Genomic DNA, 22,834 nt, shown 5'->3' on the forward strand with positions numbered 1-22,834 from the left:
AACATAGAGTCTTTAAAAAATTCTTATTTTTTACGTGAGTTGGCAGAGGCAAGGTCTCGTAGAGCCTCATCAAGCCCATCCACATCAATAGCTCACTACCCACCAACATCGAAATAAGGGGATAAAATTTAAATATAATATTTATTATTCATGAGAGTAGAGTTTCGAACATATGTCCGGGGATGTAGCTCAGATGGTAGAGCGCTCGCTTAGCATGCGAGAGGTACGGGGATCGATACCCCGCATCTCCAGTTTAATATTTTGTCCCCCAAATTTTACTTTTATTGTTCTTCCCCACATAATATAATACTTGTAAAAGTTGTAACCCTATGCGACCCTTTCTCCACCGGAGGAAGCCTCAATCTCCTCCTTATTTACACAGTAGGAAAGTAACAGCAGCAGAGTGTAATGGAGGAGGCCGCAGCGCCGCCATCGAAAGCGGTTTTTAACCCAAGCGCCGACCCGAGCCCCCCTACCAACCCGACCCGTATGACCACCATCTCTCGCCACTTCTTTGGGGGCAACTCCTCCGAGGAGGACCATGACTTCTACGTCGACATCATCGAGGTGTCTGCTTATTCTTACAAATTTACATGGGCTATTATAGCTTTTACCCCGTGCTCTTTTTATGCAAGTTACTGCCCAATTTTATATCTCGGCTTCAAAGTTGGGAGCCTTTTAAAAACCCTGGTTAAAATGAGGTACTAATTGTTTTATTGTGTAATACGAGAAGTTTCGTTAGTCGGGTGCTTGGTGGTCAGTTGAAGATTGATACGTATTCTGTCTATACATTTACAGCTTCACTAGTTGTTCCTTCATTGCTTTGAAATTAGGCCAAAGCACGAAATATGTGAAAGAAACTTTGTACTATTATGTCTGAAATAACATGCAGTGATGATAAGATAAATTTGAAATAAATATTGTTAGATGAATCAGTGATGTAGCTGATGAGGATGGGATATATGGGCCTGATTACTGTCTAGGGTCTGATATGCTCTACTGGGACATCCATATGTTCTCTCAAGATAAATATTACTTGAAAAAATGAAAACAAAAGAGCAATAAGCTTCAAATCCACCCAGCAAGGTTTTGCAAGATTGGTGAATAGTTACTACTGTTGGTTTTATGATGGTTGTTTATCAGTTGCACTGTATCACATGATTAATTATCTATGAGTATTTTCACTTGATATATCTGGATTATAATTAATTCTTAAATTATTTAATCTTACAAAAGTATGGTTTTGACACCACTGTAAATGATCATTTGAATGTGATCTTTATATCCTTTCCCTCTGTGCATTTCAGTTATACGCATTTATCATGCTCTTCCTTTTGAAGACATGCTTTTGTATCAACAGAACATAGAAGAGGATTATGGAATGTTTGTCTGGCCTTGTAGTATCATTCTCGCTGAGTACGTGTGGCAACAGAGGCTACGGTTTTCTAGCACTACTGTGATTGAGGTATTATCACATTTTTCACATTTTCACCCCAATATGTTAGTGTTCATGGTGAGAATATATCTGGTCTGGTGTTGTCATGTATAGCATGATATCTGATTGGCATTTATTTCTCATATTGATGATTTCAGAATTCAAGTTATGCGATGTTGGAACTTCCATTATTTTCATATAACCACTTCTAAGATTATGTGTAATTATTCTGCTTTGCTTTTATCATATTTGTGGTATTTCTTTTGTTTTGATTCTTGAACATACTAAATGTTTTATTCTGCTATTTCTTTCTTGTGATCTTTTTCTCATGATCAGTGCCTTTGGAAATTAACTAAATGGAAAGAAATTCTATCTGGAGGAGTCAGTTGACTATAAATTTGAAGAGGGATTAGCAATTTGAAATTAAAGCATGCATTTAAAATAAAATGCCTATTTTGAAAGTTATTGCTTAATGGTGATATAACAACTGATGAAGTTATTTGGATCACTAGCTTTTTTACACTTATACTGGTAATTTGTAGATCGGTGCTGGAACCTCACTGCCCGGGATTGTAGCAGCCAAAATTGGAGCAGATGTTATACTGACTGACAAGTCACAGAACATAGAGGTGAGGTGCTGATCACGCTTTCTAACATCAAATGAAATAGAGAGCTGTAAATATTCTATATGCTTAACAAAGTTGGAATTCTCTTTTGTGCTACCCCAAAAATATATTGCTTTAGAAGGAAGAATTTTCTCCAAACTTTATATTTTTGTAATATTAGTGAATTAATTTATATTAGATCTTTATTATAGAAAACTAAAGAAGGAAATCACTATGAAGGCTGGTAGTCCCCTTTCCTTATTTCTGAACATTTAATAGTAGCGGGTAATGTAAGGCTTACCTGATATTTACTGATAATGCAAGTTGCAATTTGAGATCATTGTTTAGCAGTTCTTGATGAAACATCCAACTATCATAATCTGTATTTCTTTATTTCAGATGCCAGATTAAAGTCATGGATAACTGGACGTTAATTTAGGATGTAACGTTTCACATACCTAAGATAGGCATTTTTATACGGTTCAGCTTTGGATTATTTTCAAGTTGTCTGAGAAGAAATAAGGGCTCCAGCAACCGACAATATCATTCTCGGAATTTGGCGTTCAAATGCAAATCTCCAATAGCAGAAAGAGATTTAAGGCGTTTGAATGGCCTTCCAAGCATTTGAACACATATTTCTAAGAGCAGAAAGGAATAAAAAGCTACTCATTTGAACGCAAATCCCTGAGGGCAGAAAAGGGGTTAAAGGCGTTCGAACGCCCGACGACAAGGATCCCAGGTCTAGGTGTTTTCTTTAAGTGTTTTTTTTTTTTTTTTATGTTGGGCAGTTAGACTCAAGCATGTTCGATCCAAATGCCAAGTATAGTCAAGCCATTGAGCCACCTATAAATATATGCGGCGCACACTTAGTCATTTTGGAATTATTGAATTGTCTTCTTTCTTCTAATCTTCTTCTTTCTTGGTCTTTCCTCCACCCTAGGACCTAGGTCCCTTCCCCTTCGACTGGCTGGCGCCACTTGCCCCTAGGTGACGGTCCACCTTCTCCCTCCTCTCTTCTTCACCCTACTATTGATCTATCCGACTTCTAATATCACATTGCCATCCAATACCTTCATCTTAAGCCGATCCACTACTACACCACTCGGCTTTCCCTTTACACCATCTGTTCTGATAGATTTGTCTTCCATCCCAAATCTATTATATCTCTAAAACTATTCGTAGATTCAACCGTTGAATCCAAAGCATCATATTAATCTTGAAGATTCATGGTAGGCTTAGCTTTTGCCTCAGAGATCGGATCTTATATCCGAGGTTATTGTTGGGTTCGTACTGATCGTGGAAATGAGTAGACATCTTCAGATTATCAATCGGAGGGGTGTCTAACTGTCTATCAGTGGTGTCAGATCTAGTCAACTTTGGATCACCATTAATGGCTAACATGAGATCCACGACAGCCAGAAGGAGTAATGAAGATCACGTGGATACAAAGAAGAAGAACTTCACCGAGGCTCCAAACTGCAATGCCAGGAGGTCGGATTCATCCTCAGAGAACTTTAATTGTGTGGATCCAATTGTGAGTGCATTGGTGACAGCCTTAGGGCCAACCGACATGATCTTGGAGCAATTGTTGAAGAATAGTGAAGAAAGCCGGGAGGACCTCTGCTCTACCCATGAAGCAATCCACAGTTTGACGCTTGAACGTGGCAAGACTTCGTCATCAACCACCAGCTATGGCTTCGCCTATCCTCAACTCTGAGCCAATACTCCAACACTCCATGGCATGTGGAGCAGCGACCAACCATCAACCGGTGCAACTCGACATGCCTCAAGGGATTCGATTCCATTAGGTATCGAAGGAGGAAGATGACGTCCACCTACCCCCTAGGTGATCGTCCACCTTCTCCCTCCTCTCTCTTTCACCATACTATTGATCTATCTGACTTCCAATATCACCATCGCCACTCCATACCTTCATCTTAAGCAGATCCACCACCACACCACTCGGCTTTTCCTTTCCACCATCCGTTTCGATAAATTTGTTCTCCATCCTGAATATATCATATCTCCAAAACCGTTTGTCGATTCGATCGTTGAATACAAAGTACCATATTAACCTTAAAGATTTGTTGTAGACCTAGATTTTGCCTTGGAGATCGGATCTCATAACTGAGGTTATTGTTAGGCTCGTACAAATCGTGGAAGCGAATAGACAAATTCGGATCATCAACCCGAGGGGTGTCTATCACATTTAATTTTCAGTATGTATTGAATTTCTTAATGTTGACGTTACATTCTCTTACTAATTATTGAAGGTATGTAAATCATTCTAAATTCTGATCATATTGTTTTTTTATTGAGCAGGTTCTAGATAACATGAGAAGCATATGCAGTCTAAACAAAGTCAACTGTAAAGTACATTTCCACCCACAACCATTATATGTATACAAGCTATCTTCTTGCTCTACATCATTCTACTCATGCAGATACTAGGACTTACCTGGGGTGAATGGGATACCCCTATATTTGATTTGCATCCTTACATTGTGCTTGGAGCTGATGTTTTCTATGACACAACTGGTGAGACTATGCATGCAAAATTCTGTTACCATTTTACTTCTTATCCGCATTCTGCTGAAGTACAGACCACAACCTATGATTTATAAGATTTCGATGATCTGTTCGCAACGGTTACTTTTCTCCTGCAAAGTTCTCCTGGGGCTGTATTTATAACCACATACCACAACCGAAGGTTTTGCTTCCCTTCTATGTTAGATGAATTCCTCTTGGAGGAACTTCAGCCATCTGACTACTTCCAGTGCTACTTATCTGCAGTGGCCATCATTTAATCGAGTTCTTGATGGTGAAATGGGGTCTGAAATGTTCGATACTTTTAGATGGCTTCTCCTTCATGCCACTCTGCAAGGCTTCTTCCCTTCAGGGTAACATTCAACTTGTGGAGATAACACTGAACAATGAACAATGCTGATGATGTTACTCCAGGTACAGGAACTTGCTCAGCTGATTCTAATCTTTAAAGAATAATATTTCTGTTATATCTGACATATTCTTGTTCTTTGAACCTTGCAGGACAATGGCAGCATTGTATGATTGTCCGAGTAAAAGATGGGCAGCTTTCAATCAAGCTTCACACAACCTACAACATAAATCGGAGACCAGAGGAAACTAGCTCACTATAACTTTATCCTTTAACCCTGGGACGTTTGTGGTTATTCGTTGCAACTTTGTTTGGATTCGTGGAGGATATTCCTAGATGGGGCTTATCCAGCAGAATGCTTTCTGGAAGGATTGTTTGCAAATATCAAAATATCCCTATAAGATGATTTTTTTAACAACGCGATGACTCATTTGGTTTTATGTATTTTGATAATAATTTCTAAAGAAATCTTGGTGTCCTCCTGTTCTATTACTTGGTATGAGATTTCCGTGGTGTTCTAGTGGTGAATTGTCCAACGGATTACGTTGTTCGGCTTGATTGCAATTTTAACAGTTGATTAGATATTGAGCATGAGAAGGCACTGTTAATTATAAAGCAATTGCTTGTGGCTCATTAATTACTGACAGAATATACTCTGGAGACTCTGCACTCTTTGTTAGCTTTCTCAATTTAACAAAAAGTTATAGTAATTGGTGCATCTTGCTGGAAGAAGTTCAACATCCAGAAAATGCAATATAGACTATATATGCTTTTGAGTCAAAGCCGCATGTTTATGGGGGAATGAGCACATATGCTTTAGTCTAATAGACTCCAGTGAATCAGACCTAGTCTAAGCTGTCTGCGTGAATCTTTGGAGATGCACATAAACTCATTAAATATAGTAAAGAAAAAGGAAAAACAACAAAGCTACAATTCTGTCATCAGAGATAACAATTCCCTGTTCAAGTACAAGCAATTTCTTTTCAGGATATAGTCTTGAAGCTTCATTTCCATCAGCATACTTTCTTCCTAGTAAACTAAAATTATTCTCAGGAACATCGAGAATGATTTGAATGGTTTATAAGGCAAATAAAATCATCCTCGTATACTTCTATTCAAGGTTGCACTTGAAGCAGTTTTGGATGAATAAGGTTCTCTCAACGCAGCACAATCAGGATTCTCAGCTTTGCTCAATAATTAATTTACAGTGGCTGTTACCCAAACTTGATTGATGCACTTTCAGAGCTTTTGAGCATCATGCATCTCACAGCATGGTATAACCGCCAATCCCAATTGTTCTTCAATTGTTCTTTCCATACTGATCTCCAGTTCACTTAAGAGCTTCCAATAAGCAGCACTAACTAGAAATCCTGCATCAAGACGTCATTTGTGAAGTCCATCTTAAGAGATTAGATGTTTAGCAACTGAATATTTCTAGATAAACACCAAAGAATATTCCATTATGGAAGATATATCTTTGGGAGTCAACAGAAGAACAGTGAAATTATTGTTAATAACAGACTGCAATGGCATGGTCATACGGGAGAAGTATGTTGATGAATTGGAGAGGATACATCACAAATATAACAGCATCTATTTCAAGGAATCTTGGTAATACTAGGTTAGAAGACAAGTACCATACTTGATTACCTTATGTAACTAAATAATAGCTGTGATTATAAAGGATTGCAGAACCTAACTGGTTAAAAAGAGTAAAAGGCACTTTACTGCAAGTACCTTGACAGAAAGAAACCATTCTTCATAACTACGGTTACTTAGGTTTCCTTTCACAGAATACATGCACCAAGGAGATAATGTTGCATATCATGATTATAGTTGCATGTCCAAATTGTGGATGAAAGTGAGCATACTAGAATACATACATCATATGTTGAGCAGGCTGAGATGACCATGTCTTGGTCTTAAATCACATAAATAATCAATAATACAATATACTCATAACTTAAAATGTGTCAAAGAATTATTAGAGGCAAAAGGTGGAACCTCATAAAACTGCCTGTTGAGGGTGGATCATCAATCACAACCTAGATGACAGCAGAGGAATAGGCAGTGATTAGGGATGGAGTAACTCAAAGTAAATACAATGTAGGGGAAGGAACAGGCATGAAAGTTGAGTCATGATTGTTGGCTTACTTTGGAGTACAATATGGCAAAATGTCGACAACACTAAAATAAGTATATGTGATTCTTTATTTGGGTAATAACAACTTTTGCAAAAGAGACCTACCAATGAGTTAGCAGAGCCCTCTCAACTTCTTGTAGTCTTCATAGTTCAGTAACGAATCCTTGATCTTAAGCCAATCTGCAGGTCTGGGCATGATAATTGCAATATATCCTTCTCTCTCTGCCTGCACATTAGAAAGACCAATATATCAGTACCGAAGGACTACAGTACACATAGCATGTTTCTGGAAGTGCATTCTCATTTGTAACCACTTTGGCACAGGACAACAGTTAACTGGGTGTATCTTCTATAGAACCAATACAGAATAACATTACGCTAACTCACTAGTTGATGGCAGTTCTATGGGTTAGAAACGTAGTTTTCTATTCAATTTTATCATTCAAGATCTCCTAACAGAAAAAGGATAAGAAAAAACAAATACAAAATCACTACTGAAGAAGGGACCCAATAATCCGATTAAATCAGCCGAAAATATTTAATGATGGGAACAGAAGGAAGAAAAGGAAATGTAAAGTTTTTAAAGCTAATGAAAACAGTTAAAAGTTTAAGAACACTAAATTCAAAAGAAATGTTAAATTAAGATCTACAGACTTAGTTAAGGACTCAAGAGAGTGCTATCTGAGAACAAATATTTTTAATTTCATGACTTAGTTAAGGACTCAAGAGAGTGCTATCTGAGAACAAATATTTTTAATTTCATCTAGCACACATGTAAATACTAAATACGTAATACATCATACATAGAAAATTGTCAGGCAGTTCCCTTGTCCTGTATCCTGATTACAGTGAAGATAGGAATCAAATTTTCCATCATGCCGTCCTCAACATCATGGTAAAGGTGTGCTAGATACAATGCCAGATACATTGACCAATTTATATTAATTCATTGTTAGATTGATTTGGTTATAGCGGAAAAAAGGAAGTTGCTCAAACAACAAGATATAGTCAGAGACTCAGAACGGGGCACAATGATCTTTCCGCCCATTCTACAGCACTGTCCACAGTAATTAGTTACTTACAAGAATAATTCCTATATTTAACATGTGACATAAATATGATCATAGCAAGGACGCATTCAGATAAGTTCATACTCACAGATGAGTTAAGAAGGTCAGGTTTCTTGATCAACCTATCATTGACCTCCAAAAGAGAACCTTTCACACAACACCTGCCAGTTTGCCACAATCTTTTCAACTTAGAAGTCACAGAACATTAACTAATCAGAACAAAAAGAAACTCCAGTCACAAACCTGACAATGTAAGATGTACTATTTGCACAAACTTTACACAAGGCCGTGTTCGATTCAAAATGTTGTGCATTCTGTTTCACAAACTCAGCATCGACAATAATAATCATTCTCAAGCAATTTATTCGAATATAACTCTCTTAATCAGTTCACCAAATTTCTCATTACCCTTTTACGCTTTCCGGTAACCTTCATCTCACTGCGGTCAGATTTGCCGACATTGAAATCCACACCTGTGATTCCACCTTCCTCCCTCAGCGCGACGTGGGTTGGAGCCAAACCAATCACGCATAATCTACAAGAGTAAGTTAACCATATAAAAAGAATCAAATTTCACGCAAAAATACAAAACCTAGAATAAAAATGTGATCTTGCTAGTCTAACTCTACCCATTGGCGTGGCGATATATGTACTGATCATGTCCAGGCTTCAAAAAATCTATGTAAATATCGAGGAAACGAATCAAGGAATAGAAGGAAGTAACAAAAATAGAGCTTCTGATGGATTTTAATGGGGGTTTAGAAGTATTACCTACAGCGAAGTAACGCACGAAGTTGAACTCAACCGAGGAGGGAGGGATTGGGGGAAGATCTCCTAGGTCGGGAAGGAGGAGAGCACGAAGCTCCTCGTCCTCTACCGTTCCATGAGGAGAACTTTCTAGGGTTTTCGATTCCTCCTCGCTTCCCTCCATGAATCCACTAGTCAGTAACGAAGAGCTCGAAGCGAAGGGAGGGACGATGGTTTCTTCTAATAGCGACCTTGGGAGCAAAAGCGTCCGTCCATCATAAATCCAACGGCCTTTAATTGATCCTAGAGGCGCACATAAAAAAGAAGATAAGAATAACAAAATGAGGAGGAGTCTTTACATAATAAAGCTAAAATAGAGGGGGGTTCTCGGAAACAAATTACTCAAAGAACAGACTAGATTCCTATTGAGCCCAAATCCATTTCAACTCTAATTAGTTGGGCCTTCTTCGGCCCATTTCCATCTCCTTCCTCCTCTCCCAACTCCCCACGTCTCCAGCTTCCGAATCCAAGATCGCTGCGGTCGCTGAAGGAAGAGGAAGACGAGAGATATGATCGTGTGCGTCGCAGTCGTCGGCCATCAGGTCCGTACACGCTAGCCCACTCCTCCACCTTTCTATTCCCTCTCCTCTAGATCTAACGGCCCTGATCCGGTCTCCCCCTCCCTTTGGTACACAGAACAACCCGCTGTACCTGCAGAGCTTCAGCGATGGCGACGACGCCCTCAAGCTCCATCACATCGTTCACTGCTCCTTGGACGCCATCGACGAGAGAGGTCTTCCCTTCTTTACTCCTATTTCTATTATTATTATTATTATTATTATTATTATTATTATTATTTATCACAGATCTGTTCATCTTCTCTTCTTCTCTTAAGCGGTCTCACTAGATTTCTTCAAATTTGAAACTTTGGGCTATTGAATTGTGTGCTACTTCGTTTCTTTTCTTCTATTAGTAAGTAACCCTAGGAGGAGTGGACCTACTCTGAACGAGACATTTCTAGGTCTTCTATATCCCACAGAGAACTACAAAGTGTAAGTTGTCTGAATCTTTATTTTGTTATTTTGTTAAAGAGGTGTTTTGATGTTGTATATACCTTGCAGGTATGGATATTTGACTAACACAAAGGTGAAATTTATTATGGTTACCACTGATCTAGATGTCAAAGATGCCGATGTACGAAGTGTAAGTTTCTTAATATCATTTGTTTGATTCCGCTTAATTCCACTTCATTGATCGTTAATGATTGGTTTGATAGTTGATACAAATATGTTGTAGTCTTGGAACATCACCACTGTGTCCTTATTGCATGCTTTTTTACGTTAATATGTTATGGAAAGTAATGTATGCCCATTCTCATTCTTACAAGATTATGCCCTCAAAATTGTATCTTGTGCATCGAGAAGTAACAGGATGTTCTGTTCTCCAGTAGCACTAGCCCTTATTACTGCTCCTTACTAGAATATGTTTTCTACTCCATCATATGTGCCTCAATCAATTAAGTAATGCTGTGAGATGCATAAGTCTTCACTACATTTCATGTGAGCATATCTTCTATCTCATCAGACTGCATTTAATCTTTTTGGAGTCTCTTATATTTTTTCAACATTTTCTATTTCATCCATATGGATATTCAGTAAGCAAGCAATAATCAATATTTTCCATCTTATTATATACTAATTGTACTGATTGTTTACGCCTTTCTTCTAATATAGACCTCTTCTACTCCATCTATATAACCATTGATTTTAGTATGCACAATATGGTGACAGATACAACCATGCTTCCTGCTGTGTAATTTATCTACAATCATTTCACAGTCTCTCCTATTGTGGAACTCTTCTCCTCCATCCTTTTGGTTATTATTTAATTATGTAGCGACAAATTTATACCTCATTTTGTCATAGTACTTAACATTTAGTAATGGGGGATTTGCTGGGAGATTGCCATGCTACCTTTGTTGTTCGAGACTTTTCTGGATCTTTATAGATGAATCTCTGGATCTCTCCTCGTCATGGCCTTTTGTGCAAGTTTCCACCTTGATTTGATTGGTCTGTTACTCTGTTGTAAATATTCAAAGTATCCTGCTTTAATGGAAAAGGCATCTTCAATGGACTTTTTACTGTAAAAGTTTTGGAAGAGCAATGTATCACACTATATAACAGGTGATCATATTGACCCCTCACCAGAAAAATTAGATGGGTCCAGCTCGGTTGAGCTTCTAAGAAAAATAATAACCCTACCAAAGTTTTATTGCAGAGGCAAGAAAGAATTCGAAACCCGTTTGAAACCTGCTTATATCTAACTTATCTTCATTGGTGTTCAGTTCTTCAGGAGGTTCCATGCTGCATATGTGGATGCTGTCTCCAACCCTTTCCATGTTCCAGGGAAGAAGATCACATCAAAGAGTTTCGCTGAAAGAGTCAGTGGCATTGTGAAGACCTTTGGGTCAGGGACAACTTGATGAATAGTATATTGAAATTCCTTTTCCCATTTTTGTCAGTCAATAAATCTTTCCTTCCACCCTACTGTGTCATCCGTCAGCCAGGCAGTCTTGTCTTAATAGATCTGAACTTGGTTTTTTTTTTATAATTTTTTTATTAGAGGAGCTATATTCATCTGAACTTGGTATCGTCTTAAGAATAATTGTACAGAGAAGATATTCAGGTGAAATAACATTGCAACAATGGATGTATGGTGTTATGCTGACAACTATCTTTTGGCAGTGAAGGTCATTTTCTCTTCCTCTTAAACTTGGCAGTCAACTTTAACAGCATGCGAATGTGCTAGGTGAGTTCTTTAGGGAATCTAATGTGGCAAAGTGGACCTATCCATCTTTTACCAGTAAAGCATTTCTCAACACTTACACATAATCTGAGGTTGTTTTGATAAGAAATTCGCTCGCCAATAATGTACTATTTCGCCTGTTATAATCATCATCTTTAGACCGTTTGAAATCAATTTGTCTTATACTTTGAGGGATATAAATAAGGTTCTTGACATACTCTTGACTCTCTATTTTCAGTGAAACAATATAATGACGTTAAAGAAAATGAAAGAAAGAAAAAGATGACTCAAAATTAAGAATGCGAAAGCTACAAATCTAAGAACTTGCCAGTGATTAAGACTCAAATATCACAAAAAGAAACTAATCTCCTGCATGCCATTTGATTCCAAACCTAAGCATGCTTCGATTTCCACCCACACTGCACTAACTACAACTTCCTTCTAATGTTTTACCCCTCACTCTACACATCTAAATTGGTGATAATTACATTATTACAAGCCACCAATCTCTCTCTCCCTCTACTCTTTTATAAGTCTTAAGGTTTACTACCGTTTTGGATCGGCGACGTGGACCCGTACAGATCAGCGATCCGACGATACCGTGGCTTCCTCCTCCGAGCACCTCCCACCTCGTCGTCGTCCACGTCATCTTCGGCTGCCTCCGTCCCACGACCAAGGGGAGGATGGCACGTGTTAACGGACCGAGCTGGCGAGCAGGAGGCGCAGACGAGATCCACCTCCGAGTCGTCGCTCTCGCTGAGCTGGACGAGCTGCGCCGCCGCCGCGAGCTCGGTTTCGGAGAAGAGATGGAATAACTTGGAAGGAGGTGAGGATAACTCCGCTCCTATTCCCCTCGATAGCGTCCCCGTAATTTTCCCCATTCCTTCTCCACTCGTTCCTGGAGGCGATCGAGATGGCTGGGGTTTCCGTGCGGGTTGCGGCGTTCTTATGGCTATGGCTGTTTCGCATACGATAGACGATAATTCGAATAGGAGGACTCTGACACAAACCAAGCTATACCCAATCATACGCTGCCAAGCGCCGAATTGTAGCAAATTTCTCCAAATCAGGGCTGCACCCGATCCGATCTTCCTCCCTTCGCTAGCTTACGTAGGTTTGGAGATGTTGCTTGGCAAAAGACTGACTACTTCTCTTTGCTAGCAAGCCAACTCAACTCCTCTTGTCTCTTGCTTGAAGACGTCCACTTTCAGACATTTACTCTTGGAGTTGTATAGTTGACTTTGCTGACCTAAAAGTAATAAAAGGAAACTTTATAAATTATTATGTATTTAACTCTTGATGGCTTGCTATGTTTTTTTTTTAATTGTATTAAGAGGAAAAGGGTGAGAGCAATCGGAATAAGCTTCTTGGTTTTATATATTCCTATGGATTTTGTTAAGAGTAGGTGCAGTGCAATAAAGGTATGACACTCTCTCCCTCTTCTCGTGTAAATTAATACACCCACGTCTTTTTGTACATTATATAATCTTATCCCCGGTTGGTTATTACTTATTAGAGCTGAGATACCCTTAGTTTCTTAAAACAAAAGAATCACCTAGTTAGCTCTCTGATAATAAAACTAGGTCATGCCATATTTGGATTTTGATATAGTTAGTGAGTAGTGATGATTTGGATCAACATATATGCTGTGCCAAATTAGTTGGTCAACCTGAACATATTAATTAAACCTCTTTATCTTTACGCGTTCTAATGTTTTTCCCATGCAAAAATATTGATTCTATTCCATGTCTTAGATTTATTAGGTCAAATTTTGCGGCTCTTCTTTTCCAATTCTAAATTTTCTGTCAAAAGTATTACGTTAAATATCTAACAATTTTTTTTCTTGTAATCCAATTCACTGTTAACTACTAATCTCTGTCTAACTAAGTGGAGAATCTTTTTCTAATAGATCTTATCTACCACTCGTCTTGATCAACCTAAACAGATTAACAATCTCTACTTGCTAATATTTTATTTATTAGTTTACCTAAAAAATTTAGAACTGGATTGTTACTCTAGGATTAAAGAAGATACTTTTCCTAATTCTACTGGGTAAAAACCTATGTTCTGGTGTTGATAAATTGAAACACTAAATTTACTAGAACTCATAAATTATTATCATTTATTTTACATACAATATACACCCTTCTGATCCAAATTTTTTGTTTTTTTAGTTTAGAGTTTTGTATAGTTTTTCTATACATATAAAACAGTGATAATTTATAAGATCTAAATAAAATTGCCTCTAAATTAATTAACCTTTTTGTTTTTTTTAATCATATTTTTAAAAAAAAAAATATGAGTTGGATTTAGCTGCTTAACTCCAAGGTGGGGTTAAGGCATCAAAGTTTACTCAGTTATAAAGATTAGGGGGCATGGATTCTTCTAGACTGAGACACAATCTTACTCCATTTGGCTGCCCAGTCAGTCACACGATTGCCTTCTCTATATGCATGGATGGATGAGTTGATAATTTGGAAAAGAGCTAAGCAAGGATTTGCACTCAGCAACTAGATTTCGAAGCTTCCACGTCCGCTCTGCACCAACTCTAGTGAATCTGTCTCTACCTCCAACGATTCTTGCCCCCTAGCCAGGTTCAGCTCGAGCCGTAGTGCCCTGCTCTCGGCTAGTAGCGCCGAGTTTCCCAACGTGGGCTCCTAGGCGAACTTTAGGAGTGCGCCTTTCGTTGACCTGAGCACGGCTCCAACTCTCGCTTGATAGTCGCCCGACGAATAAGCACCATCCACGTTCACCTTGATCCAACTGGGATGGGGCCAACCATCTACATTCTTTCCTTGGCCTAGTCATCTTGATATTCGATCGGGTTGGCTACGCGTAGTCCCGAGCAAGTTGCACCGCTTTGCGTAACACCATTCTCGCCTGGTCATTTTCTTCGAGCATTCCGTTGTTTTCATACCGTCGAAAAGGTTGCTGCGATGCGGGCCTTGCATGCAGGACCAAAGCCTACAGAGAATAGGTGGTCTATGGTTACTGATGGATGTTATAGAAGGCGCAATTTTTTTAATTTTTTAATTTTTAATTTTGATTTTTTTTATTTTTTTTATGTTTTTGTAATTTTTAATTTTTTTTAATTTTTTTAAATAGTGTAACTAGGAAGTAAGAAGGGTTAGACATCGCATGATCCGGATGAATGTGATAAGGGATAGGATTGCATATGTGTTAGCGTCTCGAGAACATTCAGTTCAGTAATCATACGATTACTATACTTACTCCTCGCTATATGAATTTGCTGGAGTTCCGTTGGATCTATTGTATAATTTGTATACTGACTCAGAAATCTCCTCGCTATATGTATTTGGTCGTCTATTAAAAAAAAATATATGTATTTGGTCGAATTCCGTCGTATCTTAATCGTGCATTGAAACACGCCTAAATATTTCCTTAATCCTTATTACTATCCGCTTTTCTCTCTATTACCTATCCGCCTCTGCTCTCGATCTCTATTAATCATCTTCCCCTCGAGGCTTCCTCCGGTAGAAACTCAAACCCTAGCTCTCGCCCTCGCCCTCGCCCAAGTCCTCGTCCTCGCCCACATGTCTCCGGGCTCCGATCCTCTCTCGAACAACCACTCCCCCCGCGCCGCACGCCGCGGCCACGGCGGCGCCTCCTCTGCCTCATCGCCGCCGACGGCGAAGCAGGCATCGCATGATGGGGCGGCGATATCCACTCTGGAGCGATCCGATCGCTCACCTCCGATCTCCACCTCGGAGAACGTGAGCACTTCTTCCGACGCGCCGCCGCCACCTCCGCCGCCGTCCGATGGCCCGGAGCACGTGATCAACGGTAATGGCGCGGGAAAGGGGAAGAAGCCGGCTTGGAACATGCCGTCTAATGGGGCGAGCGATGTGGGCCCGGTGATGGGAGCAGTTTCCTGGCCGCCGCTCTCGGTATCCATCAAGGCTTCGAGTAAATCATCCTCTTCGGATTCACTCAAAAACCTCTCGGATGGATCAATCGCCGCTCCCCAGGTGTGAATCGAGTAAAAAATTTTGATCTTTTTTTATGATATATATATACATATATTTTCATGTGATGCTGATTGATTCGTTCCAATTTCAGGGTTCTGTGGTTACATCTTCCGATAACCCGAATCCTATTTCTGCTCTAAACCTTAACTCAATGAGGCTTGGCGAGGACGGTGGTGGTGGTGCATTGGCCAATGGCGGATCCCCGCCACCTCAATCGCCACCTGCTTTGGTCGAGACTGATAAGAGTGTTAAGGAAAAGCAATCCATTGCTGAGCCTTCCCTGAAGGAAGGATCAGATCTTCCTAGTAAGAGTAGTAACAGCTGGGATCATGGCCCAAGAGGTGGTGGGTCCACGTCGCGTCATCATGGTGGAGGCAATTACCATCGGGCGTATGGAGGTGGCCGCAGGGGCGGTAATAGTGGAGGAGGTGGTGGGGGGTATGGGAACCGGCGAGAATATCATGCAAGGGGGGGCTACGATTGGAATTCTCATCGTAATTATAGTGATAGAGATGCGCAGCCGATTCCCCAGCAGCAGCAGCAGTGGCCCCCCCTACCTCCGTTATTCAGGCCACCTCCGCCTGCTTCGATGCCATTTGTTGGGGCGCCTACCCCAGTCCCGCCTTTTTTTAGCCCGGTGGGCTTTCCTGGTAAGTTGGGTTGCAGTGTTTGTTCTGATCTTTCTGTGGTGAAAATAGATTTATTAATGATCTTTGATCTGCATGTCAGAATCTTCCTACCCTATGTATCTCATCCCACAGCACCCGCCAGTTGAGCAGCTTAGGAACATAACTTACGCTCCTCATCAGGTGCCACCGGCTGTGGCCCCTCAAGTGTTCCATTCTCAGGCAGATCTTCAGCATCTTTTGATGAGGCAGATAGATTACTATTTCAGGTATTGGTGTATGGTTCTTTGAGTAATGATATTTGGTTGGTTCCTTTAGCTTATCTGATTTCATTAATTTACTTTTGCAGTCCTGAGAATTTGTGCAAGGACGTATACTTGAGGCAGCAGATGGATGACCAAGGCTGGGTTCGACTTTCTGTGATTGCAAATTTCAATAAAGTGAGATAATTCTTTCTATAGTTTCTGCTCTACTGCCTGATTTCTGCGTTATACAATTTATTTTCTTTCTTAGGGAAATGTGAATTTTATAAGTTATAAGCTACTGGGCTTTGGTTTTGCATGGAGGGGAACCGTTAACTGTTTTTGGAATTTAATATTAATGAGCTATTGGTGTTAGACCAGGAGGTTATCTTGCAGAATGACCCTAGGTTGTTTGCTTTTCTTCTTTGTTACTTTACTAGTTTTAAGGTGTTGAATTCATGATGTTGCAATATTGGCAATATATATCTTGTTGAAAGTGCTTATGTAGACTAGGAGTCCAATTCCTGTGGCTGTTAGAGTAAGCTCAATATATGTCAAATTAGAAATATTACAAGTAGCCATGTAGAACAGCGGGAAGGAAACATCAGCATGTTCTGTTTATTTTAAATTTCTGCTTTCTCTATATCTAGATAAAGTACCCTCTTTAGGTAGATTTAGGAAGGTTCCACGTCAGATGCATGTATCCATATAATGGGACTATGCTGTTTGTTTCAGCCATCATTTGCTTGTAAGTTTGAATCCTTTTATAAAAATCAAGGAAAGATTTAAAAAATTGGGATCGTCCATCCCAGTTCAAACTAATTGTTTTTTAACTTGGAATTGTTCATGTAGTGAATAAAATTTTAATCCTCCCGCTTTTTTATTCTCATAAATGGTAGCCCATTGTTTGTGCAACATGTTAAAAAAGTTTAAACTGTTAATGTCTTTTGCTAACCGAATTGACTGCAATGCTCATCATGAATAATGTCATTATCTTTGTGGCACTGTATAATTGCAGTTATTTACTAGCTTTAGAATATTTGCTATTTCTCTTCATTCTCTTTAGAAGTTTTAAGGATACTCCTTTTATGATCTGAAGATAAAAGAAATCAATCTGAAATAACCTAAAAGTTCTTCAAATGCATTTGAAGAAGTGGCTTAAGTAAGTTGAGATTGAATAAACTTGTTTTGAAGGTGGAGAAAAAGTTGAAGTATACTTCATTTGATTGGTTTTTTGGCTTTGTTTGTGATTTATTTACCCTTTGACAAGTGAGCGAATGTTGCAGATTTGTGGAAAGATGATAACAAATGACGTGTTGCTATTAAGTGATGCATTAGGTAGTGAGAGCTATCAGATAAACAATCATAAACCTACGAATTCAAATGGCTCTTAGATCTAAAGGCACTGTATTTTTTTTGAACATTAGTTTATCATGTTGCAAAGCTAAGAAACAATGTATGCAAGAGTTGAATGTGACCGATCTGTGAATGTTGATTAGGCTTACTACCAAAAGTAGAATAAGAATGAGTGTGTGAACCGCAAGTTGGGGATGGCACCTATAGAGAACAAATTATGTGAGAATCACTTGCAATGGTTTGGAGATGTTCAAAAGAAACTTTATAGTGCTACATGAGCAAAGAAAAGTTCTAACTGCTCTTACTTTTCGGTTAAGAATAGAACGAGTACTGCAGATCATTGATTTGTATCTGAACGTTGTTTACCAACCCCATTGATTTGGAGGGGTTACCAGTTATAAATCATTAATATCAGATTCTTATACTATGATATATTTTCTGTGCACTTGAAACAATGCTTTAAGTAGTGTTGAGCTGTTGATAATTCAATATGTTTGGTTATAGTTTATATGTGAAGATTCATCTCAAAGTTTGAACATTGGATTCTATTAGACACATGCTCTATTGAATAGTTCTGTTCAGGAAGCCTTTTCTTCTGTTTTCTAGTCCATAATTTTCAGATATTTCTTATACTAAGCAGGATTATAATCTTATTTATCGGAAACTTCTTTTGCAATAAGTTGCAATCATTTTGTTGCTGTAAGAAGCTTACTTTGATAGGGTAGGCTTCTTGATACAGCTGCACTAAGGAAATGCTTTAAGAGTGCGATTTTGAAGTTTGAACATACAAATATTTTTTTTGTACTGTTGAATCCAACATAACGGTTTTAAGAGTCTTTTTCTCGTTATTTTATATTGGTGTTGTAGATTTCTACATAATCCTGTTGGTTTTGTATACATTTTTTATGTTTCTATTTATTCACATGTATGATCCCGTGTAGACCTCATTCATTTATGTTGTTGGGTTGGTTTAACCCAAATTAAGAATAAGCAATGTTAAGTAATGATAATTATAGCTTCCATCCAGGTATATCACTGATTAATGTGATTCAGGTGTTGATTCATGCGATCCTTCAATTGATTTGTGCCATTACAATTTCTTATATGTATAGAGTAATGCACTTTAGAGCAATTATAGCTTTCATTGAATCATTGTACCTTTGCTATTGGTTTTGTGAGTTTAATTAAATTTGATGGTACATTGTGAGATGCATATGCTTGCCGTATTTCATTCTCTTTAGTCAGTTGTAGTTATATGTGTATGGTCCTCTTTATCTGTGAAGATCTTTCCTGTTCACGAAGGCAAGCGTTGGTTAATTTTAGCTTGATATCTCAGGTCACTGCAGTCGCAGGTTGCTTCTTGCTAACTAAAGAGTGTGGTAAGAGAAGCAAGTACAGAGCTGAAATGTTCAGTTTGGTACCCAGGATATCAAATGACATAATTCTCTATACCAGGCAATTGGAAATGCTCTTGCAACCTCATTTGATTGATTTCTGCATCTTGTCGAAAGACAACTGCAGCACATGTTGAGTGAAAATAATGACTTTAATATTTCACTTGATCTTTACTGCGTAGTGCCATAGTGTTAGTGAGGTTGGAACATAAAAGAGGAAAAATTCTAAGGTACTTCTGTTTCCCTGTTATTCAGATTTTCACCTTTTGAAAGTTGAAAGGGACTCTATATTATTGTAGAGGTAGGTTTCGATAGTTGGTGATAATTCCAGAGGTGGGTTTTGACAGTCAGTTGTAGAAGTGAGTTTTTCAATTTATTTGATGAAAGTTCTCGTTTCAAATTTATGACCTTTAGGCCATATGTTATGTCTCTCCTCCACACCTATCTTCTTTTATTCTTCCTTTTTCGTTCTCTCTTTCTTATCAGATCACTGTTCCTTCTCTCATTCAGGCTAATTCTGCATTTGCACCCTATTTGGACAAAGAGAACAAGAGAGGAGGAGAAATTTAGGGGAGAGAGATTTTATCTTTTTCGGATAATTTTCTTAGGAGAGAATGGAGAAAGGGACAGAGAAAAGTGGTCTCTGACTGTTACTTTTTTCTATTTAAAAGTGGAGAGCTTAGGAAGATTAATAGATAGAGGATTTTGGGGACCCACGAATTAGTAGTCACCTTTTTTCTCTCCGAGGGAAAGTGAGAAAGAAAGAGAAACATTTGCCTTCCTTTCTCTTATTTTCTTTTGGATATCCAGACAAGAGAGGAAATTATTTTCTCCTCTCTCTCCTTTTCTTCTCTTATTTTATCTCTTGTTCTCTACATCCAAACATAGTATTTTATAATTAATACCTTTAAATTTGGTCCTTCTGCTGTTTCATATGTAGTTATATTGAATTGTGTGCCTAGGGCCCTAGCTTTATGAAGATCTAAATGTGTTTGTTCTATTGTTAGTCGTTGATTCTCTTTATCATAGTATTATATTCGGTCATGCTGCACTCTCTTCATGTTGATCTTTTCTAGAATTTAAATATGTTTTTCAAATTTCATGTGAAATTTACTCGTACAGGATTATAGTTATCTCCAGAGTTTGAAGTATTGGTTTATACATATTTGGATTGGCCATTTCCCATCTGAAATAGGGGCAAAACCAAAGTATCGATTGGCACTAATATATATTGGTTGATAACTCATGTGATACATATAAATATATAATAGTCTAGTGTAAATCTTGCATAAGTAGATTTGACATGAAATTTCAAATTTCAGAAAATATTAAAAATCTAGAGAAGATCAAAATGAAGAGAATGAAATGTGACTGAATAAGATGCTATGATAATTGAGTTTGAAACAAAGACAACTATAGAACCTGCACATCCAGACTTTTATAAAGATGGGTATCCTGGGCACATTGTTCAAATATTCCAAATAGCTTCTGTAGTAATGCAGTTCGCTTGATGCTTAATGGAATAAAGTATGAAGTCATAAATGCTAGTACAGCAACAATAACAATCCTCCAGTCCCAACTATTTTGGGTTCCCTATATAGATCCTTTTTCTTTCAACATCTCTATTTAATGTAGGAGTCATCATTAAATTAAGTGCTATCATGCCTTTCCTAACCTTCTTTCCATGCCATTCTTTTTCCTTCCCATCCTTCTCAAGGCATATACCTCAATATAATAAGCACTTGGAAATTATTAGGCCACAATGAGATTTATTGTCATAGTTTATTTCCATTTACAGCCTGAGTGCTTTTCTCATCTTGGCTACTCTGGCATCTGCATTTCTTTCATATGCATTTTCAGTTTTAGATAATTTACAACTTACTTTTGTTGTCATAACATGCAGGTCAAGCAATTAACAAGCAACATACAACTTATACTTGAAGCTGTTAGAGGCTCAACCGTAGTTGAAGTACAGGTACCAAACACAGAATATGTTCTTCATTATTATTTTTTTAATGATTGAATTACAGCATGACAAGCTTTCCTCATTATGTTGCTCTGATTCATCCATTGCAAAATTACTTTGTTGAGGCTTTGATGAGTTTCAGTGTTCAAAATATTACTATAAACAATATGTGCTTGATTCTTATCACAATTTGTATTACGTCTCAGAACTTCTTACCTGGTTACTTTTCCTCTTTTGTTCCCTTTTGTAGGGTATGAGAATAAGGAGACGTATTGATTGGAGGAATTGGATATTGCCTCCATTCTCAAATCAGTATGGTACTACTTTAGGCCCTCAGTCTTCAACACAAGCAAGCCCGGATTATCTGGCTGGCCGCATATATGGTGTTCGTTTGGAAGAAGGGGATGAGGGAGCTTCTAATTCAAGCAGCACAACAGGCCAAAATCCTACGTAGCTTTTATATCAACATCTGGAACAAAGCAACGGCGGCACGGTGGTGAGCCCAATGGAAATGGGAATGACTTGCTGGAAGAATGCAAGAGAAAGAGCAGCTTAGCAGAGCTATTTGTTAAAGGAGCAACTTGTTGGAATGGTTTACTAAGGTTTGTTGTTGCTAGCATTGGCATCTTGGTTCACATAGAAGAATATAAAAGATTAAAAAAAATTAAAAATTAAAAAACAATAAAAAAATAAAAAAAAAAGAAGAAAAAGAGTAAATCAGAGAAAAACAAAAAGATAAAATGACAAAATAAGTTTTGTATTTAGGTTTTCTAGTCTTTGAGTTGTATAGTTTGGTTTGGCATTGATTGTACTTTGTTTTTTTTTTTTATTGAATTTTTGATACCTCATTGGCGTGCTTGTTTTCTTCAACGGGGAATGCTCCTGGGCATGCCCAGCATTTTTGGTATAGTATCACCATTTTTTTTTCAGTAGGAACTGCATTGAGCCGATAGATGCTCAGAGAATTGGGTCAAGAGGAACAGATTGTTAGAAATTTTAGATAAGTTATGATTATACTCTTTCTTTAATTTCTATTGCAGATCGTTACAATTAATTACCTAGCTTTCTTTCTTGTATGCTGACATTTTTTTTCTTGGGTTCCTGCAAGTATCTTTCTGCCCTTTTTTCTTGTGATCTGAGCTTGGTTCCATATACTATTACAGTTACATCTTTATCAGCATCTGCTACCAATGAAACCAAATACGTTCTCAGAATTCAAGTTCTCTTTTCTGGCCCTCCTGGTTCCTAAACATTTTCTGTACAAACTGCACTTCACCTTCAGTCAACAGTTTGAAATAACAATTACTGATTCTTGACATTCTTCGTTACATTGTATGCATTTTAGTTGTTGGCTGCTTTCTGCTTCCGTCCTAAACTTTATCTTCGCTTTTCTTGCTTTTAACATCAACAACTCTCTTTTCCACCATCTTTCTTGTCTTTGTAGGCCAGTCCACCCCTTTTCATCTGTTTCATGTTCTATCTTTTATGTTAGAGAAGTGTATCTTTTCTGACCAATTGTCGAATGATATATATACCCATTACAAGCGATTTTTTTATATA

At 38.2% G+C, this 22,834-nt stretch overlaps 4 protein-coding genes and 1 non-coding gene across 7 annotated transcripts; 4 read left to right on the top strand and 1 right to left on the bottom strand.

Annotated features, from left to right (window-relative positions):
* Positions 1 to 178: 178 nt before the first annotated feature.
* TRNAA-AGC (transfer RNA alanine (anticodon AGC)) lies at positions 179 to 251 on the top strand. Its single transcript has one exon. It is a non-coding gene; the product is annotated as a tRNA-Ala (tRNA).
* On the top strand, positions 196 to 5,425 carry LOC140779587 (uncharacterized). Of its 2 annotated transcripts, none has more exons than XM_073124721.1 (8): positions 196 to 567; positions 1,361 to 1,465; positions 1,978 to 2,064; positions 4,363 to 4,413; positions 4,485 to 4,578; positions 4,666 to 4,750; positions 4,834 to 5,001; positions 5,089 to 5,425. In XM_073124721.1, exons 1-7 carry the CDS (start codon positions 409 to 411, stop codon positions 4,985 to 4,987), a joined length of 735 nt encoding a protein of 244 aa, XP_072980822.1. In that variant the 5' UTR covers positions 196 to 408; the 3' UTR covers positions 4,988 to 5,001; positions 5,089 to 5,425. The 2 variants fall into 2 exon arrangements, with proteins under 2 accessions (XP_072980822.1, XP_072980823.1); XM_073124722.1 differs by having other exon boundaries at positions 427 to 567; positions 1,308 to 1,465.
* A 361-nt stretch (positions 5,426 to 5,786) lies between these two features.
* Positions 5,787 to 9,219, bottom strand: LOC140779302 (uncharacterized). 2 transcript variants are annotated; one of them, XM_073124319.1, is made up of 8 exons: positions 8,921 to 9,214; positions 8,779 to 8,827; positions 8,558 to 8,684; positions 8,393 to 8,463; positions 8,238 to 8,310; positions 7,185 to 7,305; positions 6,941 to 6,981; positions 5,788 to 6,306 (listed from the first exon to the last, which is right to left on the bottom strand). In XM_073124319.1, the coding sequence occupies exons 1-6, from the start codon at positions 9,078 to 9,080 to the stop codon at positions 7,192 to 7,194; spliced, it is 594 nt and encodes a 197-aa protein (XP_072980420.1). In that variant the 5' UTR covers positions 9,081 to 9,214; the 3' UTR covers positions 5,788 to 6,306; positions 6,941 to 6,981; positions 7,185 to 7,191. The 2 variants fall into 2 exon arrangements, with proteins under 2 accessions (XP_072980421.1, XP_072980420.1); XM_073124320.1 differs by lacking the exon at positions 6,941 to 6,981 and having other exon boundaries at positions 5,787 to 6,306; positions 8,921 to 9,219.
* A 118-nt stretch (positions 9,220 to 9,337) lies between these two features.
* On the top strand, positions 9,338 to 11,609 carry LOC140779303 (uncharacterized). The gene is made up of 5 exons (XM_073124322.1): positions 9,338 to 9,498; positions 9,593 to 9,689; positions 9,870 to 9,948; positions 10,018 to 10,099; positions 11,241 to 11,609. The coding sequence occupies exons 1-5, from the start codon at positions 9,466 to 9,468 to the stop codon at positions 11,376 to 11,378; spliced, it is 429 nt and encodes a 142-aa protein (XP_072980423.1). The 5' UTR covers positions 9,338 to 9,465; the 3' UTR covers positions 11,379 to 11,609.
* Positions 11,610 to 15,110: 3,501 nt separating this feature from the next.
* LOC140778913 (la-related protein 1C-like) lies at positions 15,111 to 22,302 on the top strand. Its single transcript, XM_073123816.1, has 6 exons — positions 15,111 to 15,690; positions 15,782 to 16,340; positions 16,420 to 16,585; positions 16,666 to 16,756; positions 21,212 to 21,283; positions 21,525 to 22,302. Exons 1-6 carry the CDS (start codon positions 15,256 to 15,258, stop codon positions 21,726 to 21,728), a joined length of 1,527 nt encoding a protein of 508 aa, XP_072979917.1. The 5' UTR covers positions 15,111 to 15,255; the 3' UTR covers positions 21,729 to 22,302.
* The last annotated feature ends 532 nt before the right edge of the window (positions 22,303 to 22,834 follow it).

This window comes from Typha angustifolia, chromosome 15, assembly GCF_048772165.1.
Source record: "Typha angustifolia cultivar Huaian chromosome 15, ASM4877216v1, whole genome shotgun sequence".
NCBI classification, from domain to species: domain Eukaryota; kingdom Viridiplantae; phylum Streptophyta; class Magnoliopsida; order Poales; family Typhaceae; genus Typha; species Typha angustifolia.